This window comes from Austrofundulus limnaeus, unplaced genomic scaffold (genome assembly GCF_001266775.1).
Source record: "Austrofundulus limnaeus strain Quisiro unplaced genomic scaffold, Austrofundulus_limnaeus-1.0 Scaffold223, whole genome shotgun sequence".
NCBI classification, from domain to species: Eukaryota; Metazoa; Chordata; class Actinopteri; order Cyprinodontiformes; family Rivulidae; genus Austrofundulus; species Austrofundulus limnaeus.
The window spans coordinates 708,817-724,766 of record NW_013952625.1 but is presented as its reverse complement, the minus strand read 5'-3'; the positions used below and the strand labels follow the sequence as shown (position 1 = coordinate 724,766).

At 42.2% G+C, this 15,950-nt stretch overlaps 1 protein-coding gene and 1 long non-coding RNA gene across 8 annotated transcripts in view; one reads left to right on the top strand and one right to left on the bottom strand.

Moving 5' to 3' along the window:
* LOC106525338 (regulator of G-protein signaling 12) overlaps positions 1 to 15,950 on the top strand; it is a 69,258-nt gene that overhangs the window by 30,963 nt on the left and 22,345 nt on the right. For 3 of the 7 annotated variants that reach the window (XM_014019533.1, XM_014019538.1, XM_014019536.1), the window contains 15 exons: positions 2,355 to 2,376; positions 3,513 to 3,545; positions 5,138 to 5,307; positions 5,983 to 6,075; positions 7,180 to 7,323; positions 8,788 to 8,970; positions 9,051 to 9,198; positions 9,302 to 9,399; positions 9,516 to 9,707; positions 9,802 to 9,875; positions 12,349 to 12,475; positions 12,899 to 12,995; positions 14,523 to 14,581; positions 15,037 to 15,148; positions 15,325 to 15,879. In XM_014019533.1, the coding sequence (XP_013874987.1) occupies positions 2,355 to 2,376; positions 3,513 to 3,545; positions 5,138 to 5,307; positions 5,983 to 6,075; positions 7,180 to 7,323; positions 8,788 to 8,970; positions 9,051 to 9,198; positions 9,302 to 9,399; positions 9,516 to 9,707; positions 9,802 to 9,875; positions 12,349 to 12,475; positions 12,899 to 12,995; positions 14,523 to 14,581; positions 15,037 to 15,148; positions 15,325 to 15,879 (2,107 nt within the window). Of the gene's footprint in view, positions 1 to 2,354; positions 2,377 to 3,512; positions 3,546 to 5,137; positions 5,308 to 5,982; positions 6,076 to 7,179; positions 7,324 to 8,787; positions 8,971 to 9,050; positions 9,199 to 9,301; positions 9,400 to 9,515; positions 9,708 to 9,801; positions 9,876 to 12,348; positions 12,476 to 12,898; positions 12,996 to 14,522; positions 14,582 to 15,036; positions 15,149 to 15,324; position 15,950 lie in introns of all 7 variants that reach the window. The other 4 variants (XM_014019534.1, XM_014019535.1, XM_014019537.1 and 1 more) reach the window with 2 other exon arrangements.
* Positions 10,579 to 11,689, bottom strand: LOC106525341 (uncharacterized). Its single transcript, XR_001311105.1, has 2 exons — positions 11,436 to 11,689; positions 10,579 to 10,808 (listed from the first exon to the last, which is right to left on the bottom strand). It is a non-coding gene; the product is annotated as an uncharacterized LOC106525341 (long non-coding RNA).

Sequence of the window (15,950 nt, the reverse complement as noted above, 5' to 3'; positions counted from 1 at the left end):
GATCAGGTGTGAGTGGGCGGGGCTGGAGCACAGGTAGACAGGAGGAAGAAAACAGATGACAAGACAGAAAACTAAAATAAAACAATACAGAAACAAATCATAACATGTCCTCTGTAGTCCCTGGTTCCAACTGCTTTTGTGTGCTGACTACCACCTGTTGTGTCATTAACCACCCCTTACTTTGGTCTTAGTTTTTTTTTCTGTCTTSGTCAGATTAGCCTCTTTTACACATCGGTTTTGTGACATTGTTGCAAACACTCTATTCAGGCAGTTCACAAATTGCCAATTGAGTCAGTCACATCTCACAATGTGAGTTTTCATAAATAAAGCCAGCATCACAAAAACAGCAGATGTGTCAAACATCTCCTAGTATAAATCCCATAGCCACTGCTGGATGGTTTCACACTCTGTTCATCATCACTACGACACATTATCAAGCCACAATGACAGTCTAATATTTACCATTGCAGATCTGAAATTTACTCACCTGGTGAATCAGAGGCGTAACAGCAGTAGGTTGAATTTAAACCTATATACTGCTTTGGTTCTTTCACAAATCAAACTAAAGCCTCTTTCACTAAAGGCCCTGTCACCCAATAATATTTTATAAAACATATACCCACTTGTGAAAATTTTGTACAGCCCTGAAGATGTCTAAGTTGAAGATGGAATAAAAACAAAAATCTACTGGAAGCTTCATTTGGATGTACTGTATAAATACTGTAATACTAGGGAGTTGAATGAATATAACCTATATACCAAACAACGGTCGCACAGATTTCCTTAATTTTGGGGGGATTGGCAATCGGACAATATTTACATGAGAAACCGATCTTTTCTACATCTGCAAAGATCTGAAAATCAGCAACTGTCCTCCTTTGCTCTGCTGTGAGAGRGGGCTGTTGTCCAGTTAAAGCAAATTTGTACTTTTTCAAGTGTATTGTTCAGTGTTTTTCAATAAAATAAAATTGAAACATGTTGGCCAAAGTCGGAATCGGCAGGTCAGGCTTTTTGAAGATCRGTAATAGGTGATCAGTGCAYCCCTAWATCAAACCWTAACAAAATTTCCATRAGTCAGCACAAGTGGTCTAAAAGGTTATAGAATGACAGAGACTTAAACAGTCCAATGATATCACCACAAAGATGATCCCCTCTTTAGATCGCTGCTGCTCTATCAACAATCACTAATTAATGCGTTCACATCTCACAAAGACGTGTGCATTTAWTAATGAAGCTGGCATCATGGAACTAAAACAAGCATCAAGCATAACTTGGTGGTGTTGAAATCGAGTTCAACACAAAACGTGTGTCAGACCTCTCCTCACACACAGATGTCGGACATTTTCTACCCTGCAGGTGTCCGGTTGCACAGATTGTCCGTCTTCCCCTCATCACACCATCAAAGCCTGCATTTCCTTTCACGTGTCTGCAGCTTAGAGACCTGGCGAGTTGGCTTCAACACCCGTGCTGCCTCCATCCTTTCACAAACCGCATCAAGACGACCAAAAGGTGTCTTAGTTACAGCTTGAAGTGTTTTGTGGAAGAGTCTGTTGTCTCTTAACCTCCTGAACCTGCCTGCATTTAAATCCTACAACAAACCGCTAATCATGACAAGCGCCTGCACGTACTCACACATGTTGTGTTAAAAGCAGCACAGAAACGGTCGTTACAGACAGGTAGGAAGTCTCATCTCTTATTCCTGACATGCTCTGAATGTGTGAGGGTGTGATTTCCACAGCAGACTTTTATTTCCGTCGTGTCTTACCTTCTGAGCACTCTCCCACTCTGAAGTATTTTCTGCTGTAGGGATAACGCCTCTGTTCATGTGTGAAAGTGGCAGGGGTTTACTCTTACACAACAAGGGGCCTATGAAATACAGACTTAGAAAAGCACAAGGAAAATGGACATTTAGAAAATACCTTAAAGGTACAACTACAAACCAGTCGCTGAAATTATTCCAATTATTAGCAAGTGAAAAGAGGATTTTACAACCACCAATAGCCTTGATTAGCTCTTATCATTGTGACTACAGTTAGCAGGAATGCACACAATCAGGGATGTGTGTATCCAGAATGTCTCCTGGTGTGGGGAGGTGTGAACAGCTCTGTGTGTCACAGAGGCGAGGGGTCCACCCACTCCCTTTTGTGTTGAAGGTTTGCAAGATCCAAACCCCGCACGGACACACTCAAAAACAAAGCAGCAAGAAACACACACACACACACACGTGCACGCCCTTAAGGCTGCTGGTGGGTTGCCTCAAAAAACAAAAAGAAAAACTCCGGCTTGAGCCTCTTTTCCTCACAGGAGGTCATGAGGGCAGCCTCTCATTCATGTCTCTCTTTGTTCTCTTCCAGTCTGCTGCTTCTTCAGATGGTGGTGAGTACAATTCCTCTTTTTTCACTTTAAAAACCTTCTTTATTACAAAACAACCCACGTCATGTTACTATTTATTAGCAATTTCACACCTCTAGTTTTAACTAACAAAGCTAAACTCTTTCATTGTGACCTGTTTAGAGTCTTTTGTCCCACAGAAGTTCATAGTTGCTCAGAAAAAGTGAGCATAATGTATGTATTCACTGTAGGCGGCACGCCTCATTAACAAAGGAGGTTTGTTGGGAGTCGTTTGGGTTCCAGTCTGGGTCAGAGCCCTTTTTTTTACTTTACACCAGTGGTTCCTAACGTTAGAGTCTGGACTCCAGTGTGGGTCGTGAAACTACAGTGTTTGGTTTTGAGAAGGTCTACAATATTTAGATAAATGTAAGAAAACCATTGTCGTATTTAGCCTTAGCTGTTGCAAATAAATGGTAAAAGTAGTTGATGAGGCTTTGTGTGTAGCTCATTAGGTAAGCCAGCAACAGTTTGGGTTCYGAGGCTTTTCCACTTTTATTTTGTKGGTGAAAAGCTAAAAGTTTTGGAGCCACTCAACATTTACTCAGTTTAGCCCAGTTCCTTCCCAGATTCAATGCAAAAGTTGGGGATCTTTAAAGCCGTCTGTTCGACTGAGCTGCACAGATTTCCAGAGCGTCAGCTCKTCAAACCGTAAATCAAGACGAAACAAGAGGCCTGACACATGAAAACAGCTCACTTAGCGGCGCTGAAATAAAGAAACCCACACCAACATTACCATACAGCACGCAGTTTTAACGACACATCTGCTGAGTCAGTTGAACTAAGATATAGTGTGGGTTTAAAAAAGTCGATGTCTTAGTCATAGTTTGTGAGCTCAGATACTTTTTACGATGTTTTATTTATTAATTTTTTTTCTCTTCACAAGGCCGCAGCTGAACTTTAGCTGGTTGTGAATCCATCCCACTCATGAGGACTGATGAGCAGAGATGCAGCGCTTTGTCTTATCTGACTGAGCATTTGTTTCAGTATTTAAATGCAATGAGAAACTCGGTTATTTTTGGCTCTCCATGACAACCAGCTCACTCCACAGAATATCTGTAACCACTGCTCCTCTGTGATGCTTTTGTTTTTTATTCTGCGCTCTTTTCTCGGCCTGCCCTCAGCTCTGAAGTGGCCATCTGCTGCCGTGATAGCAGGTACCAATCAGGACTAGAGCCCCTACTTTAGCTGACCACCGGTTCCTCTAACGTTGCCCACTTTTGCTCCTTGTGTCCCTGTAATCAGCCACGCTCCTCCACTCCTTTTTTTGGTCTCCTTTTATGTTGCTCTCATTTTACGACTCCCCTTTACAGTGAGCAGCATCTGCTGTTTCTTTTTTTGTGGGTTGAAGTCCTGTCTTCTTGTCCTGTGCTCTACATTTTCCTCAAACTTGTGGATAATTTCTGTCACGTACTTCAAAATGATCACTTCTATATCCTCCTGCCTAATAATTGGATCCATTTAAGCAGTAAAATTGTTTATTGTTTATTATGTCGAATAAATCTATTCCCACGATCTCCTTAAGCTAAACTTACTTTATAGKTTTAAGGAAATTGTCATATTGTTCTAGTTTTAGCTGAATTAGCAGTGCTAGTAATACTAGCAGAGGAAACAGTTGCTCCACTTTTCAGAGGTCTCTTTGACAACGTTTTGTTTGGTATTTCTGTCAAGTAAAATTTAACTGAGCAAATGTCCTGATGCATCCTAATAATCCTGGTAGAAAAATCTAAAAATGTTACGTAGGTCCTCTGGACGAGTTCTTCTTCGTTGAAACAGTTTGTTTCTTCTCCAAGAGATTTCTTCAGCCTGAGGATTTACAGGTAAACTCAGCAGTGCAGTACCTTCACATAGTGGATCAACAGGTTTAGCCGTGACAATCGAAACTGTTTGTTCACATGCAAAGGACAACCATCAGTATAGTGATCAATCGTTGATGTCCTGATGGACACTTATTGTTCACAGTGGGTTGAGTCATACTCGCAATAACTGCTTTATAAGAGGGGAGCAGTTGGACACGGAGGCCTCCACCCCCGTTTAATGTCGGGTGGTTTCTCACAAAAATGGCTTCCTTCACTCCTCTCTGAAACCAATGTTTCTCCCTATCTTTATTCCTGAAAAAGTAAACGCAGAATCCTGCTGATGTTGCTCCTCTGTGCTGGGTCATACTTTAGGGTGAACCAGACTTTGCTGTCATGTGTTTTGGGATTCCAAAGCCACTGGGACGTCTTGTTAAGAAAATAAACGTCTCAGTTTCTTGTTGATCCACCTTGCAAAGGCACTGCATAAGGCCAAACTTACTTGCAACTCCTCAGACTGAAGAAGTCTCTTGGAAAAGACATGAAATGTTTATTCGAAGAAAAATACGTTCAGAGGATCTACTCTTTTTTTAGAGGTAACGAGCTTAATTTTCTAATTTACTTAAAAACAGTTTTGAGTCACTAACAAGATAGATAAAAGTAAAAAATGTCAGCTTTACTTTATTTGTTAAGGCTAAACTGCTGTTGTAGTAAGGTTGTTAGCTGAATTAGCATAGTCAGTGGCATTCAAATTATTATGAATATTATTTGGCTTGGGTTGAAAATATATTTTAACTAAATTTCTGGTTGAGCTACAAGTAGCTGAATGTGGAGAACAACATACCATGCCATCTTTGGACCCTGTTTAGTTCCTTAGGGCTTTAAGGGGGAGAAATGACAGCACCTGGGTTACCCTTTATCGTGACGTTACCTCGTGTTTTCCTGTCCTGCAGACTACAGCGGCATCCAGCTGCAGGGATGCTGCAGCCACAGCAGCCTGACCAGTAATGGCAGTCTTCCAGGAGCAGGCAGCAGCAGAAGGGACCGGGAGCAACGAGTGGCCAGCTGGGCCACCTGCTTCGAGCGACTTCTCCAGGACTCCGTGGGCGTGCGTTACTTCACGGTAAGCTTGGGTAAAATTCGACTGAATGCAAACTTGATGTACGCTTTCATTGGTTTTAGTCTCACCTCTCATCTGCGGAGAACTTAGCGCCAAATTTTTTAACATAAAAAAAAATCTTGAAATTTTTTTTATGACTTCTGCTTTAAAAGATTTCTGGAGAATAATCCTGAGAGTTGAGATTWAAAAAAAATCTACAGAATCAGGTGATAACCTTTGGAGCACACTGTTCATGGACACATCTATGATTGTGCTGCTAATAAATTAGTGCTGCTGTTCCAGATGGTTGCTGCCTGTGACAGTTTATCCAAAGTCATCCTTCCAAACAGAGACACCTTTGTTATAATGAACCATCTCCTCCCACATAAAAGATTTTTCGTTGAATTCAGCCAACAACACCTTCAGAAAGCTCAGCACTAAGTACTGGCTTCCCAAAACTCCCTGCCTCCTTCGCTCTCTTCCTCCCTCCCTCCCTCCATCTCTCCTCACCTTCCCTCCGGAGCAATCAGCTCCGCTCGCCCACGCCATCCCTGCGCCTACACTTACAATACACCAGTCTTGTTACATTACACCCAATAATTTCTGCCCTCGCTAATGATCCTAACCGCAGCAGCGCTTGGCAGGACGCAGAACGCCAGTTTCACATCACACAAAACTTTTTCTCGTGTGCTTCTGCAGGAATTTCTCAAGAAAGAATTCAGCGAGGAGAATATCTTGTTCTGGCAGGCCTGTGAATACTTCAGTCATGTCCCTGCAACAGATAAAAAGCAGGTAAGTGCAGCTATGGATGCAGATTGAAATTAAAGTAAAGCTCAGATCATCTGAAGTGGGGTTCTAAGGAAAGGTTATGAACAATTAATATCTTACCTGTTGTAGATCGCTATTAACTGCATTAATATGGCAAAAATATAGTTTAATTCTGACTGGATTGAAGCGCTAATGGCTAGTCTGAGCATTATTTTAATCTATCACCGGATCTATAACCGGATTTCTGCCAGCTTCAAACAACTCAAATCCCCAAAAATTGCATGTTTGCATTTTTCTGTTGATCACTATTTTTAGCTATTGTTAATAGTTTCATTACAATTGCCATTCTAGGGTTGGGTGGTACTGGCAAAAAGAAAATCTATATTAATATTTAATAATCAGCATTTAGCCAAAACCAATTAATAGATGACAGTTTCACTTGCAGGTTTTTGAGTCTGAATCAGTTACCCCGTGTTGTAAAATTATACGTACAAATCATCGAACTAACTTCTTCATTTTATCAAACACGCCTTGCGTTATCTCCTTGCAGCGTTTACCTTGCTTATAATGCAATTGCGGAGCTAACGCTAGCACTCCGAACTTGTTTAATCACCTGAAACACCTCCATGAACCGGAGTACGAAAGCCAGAAAATGCGAAATGAGGCAAAATTGGATAAAACAAACTACTGAGCATTAGTATTAGCATTAGCATTAGCGTTAACTCTGCGCCCCTAAGACTTAAATAAGTAACTAATCGCAGTAATTGCAAAGTGACAAATATTAATTGATGACAATTTTTCTGGTGATAAATTGCAGACAATGATTAGCTGTTAGCTCGTCAGTCTGGTCACAATTAAACTCAGATCGTTAAGAGTTGTGCACAACAGGTTAGATATTGATTGTTCAGAAAGCACAAAGCACTTCGAGCGATCCTCAGTGATTCATTGTTTAAATATAATAAATTTAAAATGTTTTTATCTCCTGTGGTTCCAAACACCCTTTAGAAGCCTTTGTGAAGTTTTTTGTCACCATCTAAATACACATAAAACATCTTAAGTAAAAGAGCAGCTGAAAGGACTCGCAGCACCGTCACTTCCTACGACTCTCACCAAGCTTTTTCCTGGCAGCTGTCCCAGAGAGCAGGTGAGATCTACAACAGCTTCCTGTCCAGCAAGGCCACCATGCCGGTCAACATCGACAGCCAGGCTCAGCTGGCCGATGACGTCCTGACGTCACCGCGTCCTGACATGTTCAAGACCCAGCAGCTGCAGGTATCATCAAACACAGCTGCTGAGTTCATGCCTTCACGTCGTCCACAAAACAAGGGCTTCTTTTGTCTGAATAATTCAGGTACTCAGCGAGACGGTGTCTATACAGAGAGAACGAACCCTCGGTGTTGGGGGGTTTGTTCTCCTTTAACTTTTAGTCATTTTATGGAAGCATATTGAGGTTTTTTTTCCTTTTTTTGAGTGGCCATCTGGGTTTGTTTACAAAAAAGCTCAGAGGCTTTACCAGAGAGATAAACACAAACTGGCATACACCCACGCAGAATTTAGCGTGCAGTATACACACGTTCAGTCGAAGATCTGTGTACTTTCAGGCTGCAGATGAACATGATTACATGTGAACGATTGAGCCTGCTGTCATAACATCATCTCTAACCATATGTTCTCACTAAAAGTTCCTGTCTACTTGTTTCTCTCTGGGCTTCAAATTGCTAGAATCCCAGTTGATCATTTTTGGCATTAAAAAGCTGCTTTGTGTACCTAAAATCTTTTATTGTGTGAATGTTGATTCAGCACTCGTACTTTTTTGTATGTGATCTGACTACATATGCATGCAGTACTTTAGCTATTTTATCCATTCATGAATAAAAATGTTCAGCTCATTCAGGAGAATGACTACTGATTTTACCTTCTAGCAAGCTATTTAAAACTGCAGCTTTTAGCTAGCTATTTGCTACATTAGCTTGCCTTTTGCTACTTTTACCTAGAACTTTCTTAGCTACTTTTATATTTTAGCTATTGTTTTGTTGTCTTTAGCATGTAGTTAGCCTTTTGCTAGTTTTAATTTAATGTTCTGCCACTTCTAGCTTTTAGTTAGCTTTGCATACTTAATGGTTTAGTTTTGTGCTACTTTTACCTTTTTGTTAGCCCTATGTTGCTTTTATCTATCATAGCTTTTTCCCTGTCATTTTATACTTTAGCTTTTAGCCAGCCATTTGCTACTTTAGCTTTTAGCCAGCCATTTGCTACTTTAGCTTTTAGCCAGCCATTTGCTACTTTAGCTTTTANATTTGCTACTTTAGCTTTTAGCCAGCCATTTGCTACTTTAGCTTTTAGCCAGCCATTTGCTACTTTAGCTTTTAGCCAGCCATTTGCTACTTTAGATTTTAGCTAGCCATCTGCTACCTTAAGTTTTTGCCAGCCATTTGCTATTTTAAATTTTAGCTAGCCATCTGTTTGCTACATTTATATTTCAGTCTTTTGCTTCTTTTAGTTTTTAGAAAACCTTTAATTACATTTAATTTACATTTTTTAACATTTGCATGTTGCTTCTATGAACGTAGAACTAGTGTTTTGCTTATTTTAGCTTTTAGCAAGCTGTCTACATTTTGTAGCTTTTAGCTAACGTTCGGCTTCTTTTACCTTTACAACTCAGTTTTAGTGAGGTCACTGTGAATATTTCTGCAGAAAAAAGCAGTTTCTGTAGTTTTGCTCATCTCCCCTCCTCAGATCTTTAACCTGATGAAGTTCGACAGCTACTCGCGGTTCCTGAAGTCCTCCCTCTACCAGGAGTGTCTGCGCGCTGAGGTGGATGGTCAGCCCCTGCCGGACCCCTACCAGATCCCCTGCAGTCCTGCACCCTCTAAACACAGCGCCAGCTCCGACCGCTCCACGCTCTCCACTCCCAAAAAGGTACCCCTTAAAACAAGTGTGTTAGATGGACTGCCGGTCATGAGGAGGTGCTAATAAACTTTTCTCCTTTTCGTCAACAGGAACCAAGAAAACAGAAATCAGGGAAGTCGCCAATTGAAGATGGCAGTGAGAGTGCTGACAAGAAACGGGGGATTTTCTTCTCGTGGTCTCGCAACAGGAGCTTTGGGAAGGGTCCAAAGAAGAAAGATATTGGGGACATTAATCTGGGTGAGTATTAATGGCTTCATTTCTTTTTTAATGTTTTTATTTGACAGTAAAGACATGAACCAGTCTCCTTTATCAAACTCGTCGTATTTATTTTTCTGTGCAGACTATTACAGTAGTAACGGACGCAGAGAGTCCCAGGGCTCCTTATCGTCCAGCACCAGTCTGGAGATCCCCATTTCTGGTTCTACTGCCAAGATGGAGGTAAGAATTCTTCTGGTCAGATCTACATGGCGACGTTAATCTGGTGAAGCCATCATCGTAGCTCACTTTTTATTTGGTTGGTAAGTTGAGGATTTCTGTGAATCTCATGTCCTCAGTCTGATAATCGCCACTCGGTCGGAGCGTGGGATCGCTCGCCCAGGCACTGTAGCGTGCTGCTGCCCGACGGTTCCTGTTCCACCATCACCCTCCGGCCCGGTGCTTACATCCGAGAAGTCCTCCAGGATCTGTGTCGCAACATCAGTGTCAACATTGCTGCTGTGGACCTTTTCCTGGTGGGAGGAGAGAAGGTGAGGATGATGTTTGATCGCTGTTCAAGTGTCGTTTTTAATGAATTTTATTTATTTATTTATTTATATTTATATTTATTTATTTTAATTGCAGCCTTTAGTGTTGGACCAGGACTGTATGACCCTCTGTTCACGAGACCTAAGACTGGAGAAGCGGACATTGTTCAGGTATGAACCTTTCGCTTTTCTTACTTTATTATTTGAGATGCAGTGGTTAGTGTTTTTTTTTTTTTTTTTGACCTGCTGATACTGCTAACTAACAGCATATCTATGTAGGGTCCTGTGATTTTGATGCAGAAAATGCCAACAACATTTAGAAAATAAACAGAAAAAGTACATTTTGGGAAAACATTAAAGATCTGTAGGACCCTATAAATATTTTATTCAAATGTCTTGTCAAATTGAAAACTTGACTTTGTATAATAAAATGTTTACGGCACTGTTTTTCTCAAAACAATAAGAACTTCCTTCACAAAGTCTTTGTTGCCTAAAATCTACAAATAATCTCCTGTAAAGCGACTGGACAGAAGAATTTATACAAATAAAACCTTAAATAAAAAAGAATTATCTTTTTTGCCTATAAATGTTCTTTTAAAAAGTGCCCCGTATTACAAAAAATTTAATTCTTTTCTACAAGACTTCTATTAAAAATAAATCCCAGTTGTGTTTAGAGTAATACATGTGACGGAAAATATATTATACCCTGTAATTTAGCAGCCTTCCTGCTGTGAGCGTCATTAGTTTTACAGATTATTAGCAGAGGCAACGTCTCACCGGGTGTTTAGAGATGTTGCTGCTTGGCCTACAGYTCTACAAAACAGGATTTTACCTTTTAAATGAAACAACAAAATAGTTACAATCGGACACTTAAAACTGTTTGAAATATCTTTTATTAGCATTTAGTGTTATTTTCTTGATTGTAAATACAGCCTTCAAATTAAAGTTTACCACCAGCATTTCCAAATCCAGCACGTTTCCACAGATCAGCTGTAAGCCCAGGATGATAAAATAAAACAACTCTTTGTACGGCTCTTTCTTCCTCTTCTGCTCTTGCTTCACGATGAGCTGCTTTCATATTCTCACATGTTTAGGAAGCCGTAGCTGAATGGAAATATTCATAAAAACAGCAAAAATGATTCTGTAGAAAATGGTGTTGTAGCATCATACATCTCTCATATTTCCTCTGACCTTTTTTTTAAAACACCTAACAGATATTACACACTGAGCTCTATAGAAGAGCTTCGGGGCCATAGTGCAATTTTTTTTCCAGAATAAAGTCAGAATTCAGATTTTTTTCTCTCAGAATTTTGAAAAAAAGAAAATCTGCAATAAGTAATTTTCTCTCTGTGATGATTCTTCTTTCCTCATTAAAACAGCTCAGCTGTGGTGCATTCATTTACCAAGAAACTGATTTTTCAGTTTTGGGTTTATCAATTTGACAGATATTTTGTGGTTAATTGACTGAATTTCAGGTACTTATTTTATACATTGTGATCAGTTGTAATAAGGGATGTAACAATTCACTCAAACTGATTCAAATATCGATTATGATTATTATTTTTTTTTTCAACAAAATGAATTGTAGCCATTTTATATCCAAATAGGTTTCTTTTAACAACATCATTTCTGATAAATTCTTCCATTCCAAATTGTAATAATTTGCTTTAAACAGGTAGAGAATCAACAACAAATCTCTATTTAGTTTTAGCGTTCATTTCTAGAACTTACTTCCTTGTTTACTATGACATCATATCCGGGGTGGGACCAGGTTTTCTATAAACATTGTAAGAACATGTGGTCATTTTGTTTTAGATCTCAGGACCACAGACAGGTTCAGAGGGAAATGATGTCTTTAGATCTGAAAAAAAAAAAAACAATTAACTGAGAACTCGAAGGAGACATATCGTACTTTTAAATCCTTCTTTTTCACATTTAAATCCTTCAGTTGCAATTCTTTGGTCTGAATTCATCCTTATTGTAACTCCACAAGCCCCTCTTTCACCCATTTTCTGAGGTGTGTCTCAGAGCAACTCGTTTTGAGGCTCTCCTTAAATCCAAACGAGTGGCTTCACACCCCACCCCCCTCCACCTTTCAGAGCGGTCCATTCTACCTTACGATTGGTTTACAATTATATAGCTGTGTAGAAACATTTATTTACAAATGAATTAAAAGGTGTTAACAACAGATGACTTGTCCATCCAGCCTCACATGTTGGAGCCAGAGTCTGACCCAGAGAACTAGAAGAATGAAGACAACAAACCTGCAGAACCGTGGATTTGCTAAATTACTTAGCCGAAAGTCCACAACCTTGTTTAGCAGTTCTGCAGCCAATACTGATGTTATTGTTCAAAAAACATAACGGGGAATAGAGAAAACTGAACGGGCTGAAAAACACAACCCAAACAGAACATGATGTTATCTACTCCACACCGGGAGAACCTTTCTGCACTCCCAGAGACTCCCAAGTACACAACAAAATGTTTTTAACAGCTTAAAGAGTGGATTTTGCTTGAAATGTCCTCTGATTCGGGCTTCCAATTGAAACGATTGCTAACAGATCGATGGAGAAGTTGAAAACCGTTCCCAATTTTTACACTCTTATTGTTGTTTCACCTACTTACGTTTTGTGTTTACTCCTAGACTGGACCTGGTACCCATCAATCGCTCTGTGGGGCTGAAAGCCAAACCTACCAAGCCAGTCACCGAGGTCCTCCGTCCCGTTGTGGCTAAATATGGCCTCAATCTGGGCGATCTTGTAGCCAAAATAGTAAGTTGTCCCCACACTACAATGCTTTCATGTCTTTCAGGCTCCTGAGCGGTGCGAGACCCAGAGGGTGGAGTATCATGGTCAGGGGAGGGAGACGACYGCATCCTTTTTCCATCTCTGCTCGGTGGTTACAGCTCTGACTCAGCCTCGCATGTGAAGACGGAGCAGCGGGGCTATAATTAAGAATGACGACACTCCTCAAAGATGCCGGCTCTGTTCCCCTCCCCTTAACCCCTGTCAGGTTTATTTTAGTCCTTGGGGCTTCCAGGCATTATAACTGCATTATATACAGTAGACCAGAGCTGAAAGACGGCCTATAAAGCTCGTGCACGCACACAGCAGCCGTATGCTAATGTGGTTTACACTTCAGTGTGTTTTCCTTCTCAGCAGGTGACCATGTTAACGCACTGTGTTTGGTTTTAGAGCGGCGAGACTGAACCTTTGGATTTGGGCGCTCCCATCTCGAACCTGGACGGCCTGCGAGTTGTGTTAGAGCGAGCAGATCCGTGTTCAGTGAAAGGTAACGCYGAACAAGAACATTTGAAGTTGCTGACAGAAATCATTCATATTGAAGGCGGAGCCCGTTTCTAAAATCGAAATGAGTCATAAATGTAAACAGTAACAGGGGGAAAAGAAAGTCCAGCCTTTTTTCYTTTCTCTGGTTTTTACTTTTCAGGACGTAATAAAAGTGTTCTGTTCTTTACCAAGGTTCTAAAACTATAAACATGCAACCTCGAGTGAGCAAAAACACACAACAGATTCCACTGAGTCATTATCAAACTAAACTAAAGCTGAAATGAAAAAGCTGTGTAAAAAACCCAAGTTCATCCCGTGATTTAGCAGCTTGTAGAACCTCCTGTGGTTGCAGGAACCAGGAGGATTTACTCTTCTTTACAGCGATACTTCAGTTTACGAGGTACCAGACTTTAGTGTCTGAACAGATTCCTTTAAGTCCCAGCACAACATTTCAATCAGGCTGAGGTCTTGACTTTTACTGCTTCATCTCAACTCTTTGATTTATTTATTTTTTCTTCARTCATTCTGTGATAGACGTGTCGTTCTGTTTTATGACACTGGCTGTGTCCAAATTAAGGCACTGCGTCCTTCGAAGGACGAATTTTAAGACTGATTACGTTACAGTGATGCACCAAAGGCTGTCCAAATATGCAGATTCCTCCAATTCCAACTCACAAATTGGTTCTCTGTTTCCCCTTTTYCCCCGTCCCTCAAATCGGGGCAAAAGGAAGGCGCATTTGTCGGCAGCATCAGAGGATTCTTTGAATTTGGACAGCCTCTGGCGTGGCGCTGTGACGCAAGCGTCCGACAAATTCGGCCTTCGGAGGAAGCAGCCCCTGAATTTGGACACAGCTAATCACTCTCTCGCGGCATACATGGTCTTTGCAGTCAACAAARGACTTGGCCCACGTAGACTGGGTAGACCATGTCCTTTGGAGGACACAGCCCCTGAATTTGGACACAGCTTACCACTCTCTCGCAGCCTACCCAGTCTTCGCAGTTGACAAAGAACCCGGCCCACGTAGACCGCGTCCTTTGAAGGACACAGCCCCTGAGTTTGGACACAGCCTCATATTGGTCCAACTTTCGCCTTCAAGACAGATGTTCTCACATCTGACTCTAGAATTCTTTGGTCTGCAGAGGAATTTATATTTGACCCACTTACTGCAAGATGCCAGATCATCACCCCTCCACTGCCATGCTTCATACATAAAACCTTGGAAKTAGTGGATGTTTGCATCGTTTACGTGCTTTATTAGTGATTTATTATTATTAGTCCAAAACAATAGCCCAAAAAGGGAAATAAATTCCTAATTCATCTATAAATCGTACTGCACTGTATCATATCAAACTTCCCAGCARATGATATTCTTCTGCTCACCTCAGTGTTTAAACAGAGTCAAGTTTTACAGAAGAGGTCTCTGTTGTCTCAAGTGGCCCCTTCTCCTTTCTCTGCCTCTCTGTCCTCTGATAAATCTCTCAAACAGCTGAATTTGAATGTGTCCTCTGTCTCTCTGTGTTCCTCACCCAGAAAAATCCAAGTCTTCCTCCSTGAAGAACCACCCTCCAACCAGGAGTTACTCTGCAGCAGTGAGTACTCAGATCCCCATTGTTTTCTCTGACGTGTCCCTAAAACGTCCAGAGGTGGTGTTTTTTATTTTTTATTTGTTGTTTTTCTGTCTCCGCGCTGCTTCTGTACGGTCGTCCTAAACGATCATTATTAACATTCACCGGGTGTTCACGTGTCGGTGGGCTTCTGGTTTCCTCCAGTCTTGGGTCTAACTCTGTCTTTGGCTGAGCCGCGCGCTGCTTCTCCTGCTTTAAGCGCCGCGCCATGTTGGTGAAGAAAGAACAAAACCTGACGTGTAGTGGAGAGATTAGCGTGATGAGCAGCTGACAGATGGGCCGAGGCTTAGCTTTGTGCGAGGGTCCTTGTTAGATCTGGACACAGTAAGGTGCTTAGAAGCTCATGCTTAGCCTCTCTGACCCCCCCCCCCCATCCCTGCGCCCCCTAACAGAGAGCCTTGTTATTGTTGCGTCTGCAGGGAGATGAGAGGTCAACACCAAAGGACTTTTCTGTGAGAGCGAGTGGACCGGACTCGGCACTCCCAGGAGAAAAGAGAAAACAGAAAAAGATAAATATAGATGAAGCCGAAGGTAAACCCCCCTTCTTCTTTTTATTTGGTGTAACTCTTGGTGCTTTGCTTCGCGTCGGGACTAACGTGTGTTTCGGACGTGTGAGGCTGCTGCGCTGCATGTCAACTAATGGTTGTTTCTTTGTTTTTGTTTTGTTTTTTKGTTTAAGTCAAAACGATTCAAACTTGTTTTTCCAGAATTCTTTGAGCTGCTGAGTCGAGCTCAGAGCTCCCGGGCCAACGACCAGCGAGGACTCCTGAGCAAAGAAGATCTGGTGCTTCCCGACTTCCTGCGCCTGACTCCGCCCACTTCCTCCTGCTCTGCTTCCGCCGGCCTGGCCTGCTCCACCCCGGCCTCGGCGAAGCAGAAAGGCACGCCTCCCCGGGGCTCCCTCACGYCCGGTCTGCGCTCAGAGAGCCTGGACTCGTCCCTCAGCAGCAGCGCCAACGGACACTCRGCGGCCAGGCGGTGCCTGCTGCCCCCTCCCCGCCACTCCACCTTCGGCACCCACCTGTCCCCCATCCAGCGGCCCTCGGAACCCCGGCCCAGCCTCCGCACGGTGGAGGAGGACGCCCCTGCCGACCTGACGCTCGTGGCCGAGGCGGACATCAACAGCCCCAACAGCACCCTCCTCCCGCCCTCGCCGAGCCCCGYGGCGTCCTTCAACAGCAGCCTCCCCGAGGCCAACTTCACTCCTCCACCCCCCTGCCCCCAGCCTCAGCTCGCAGGTGGACAGGGCAAGTCCACTTCAGGTATTTCTACAAACCAGTGATAAAGCCGTGCTCGGTGTGTGTGTGTGTGTGTGTGTGTGTGTGTGTGTGTG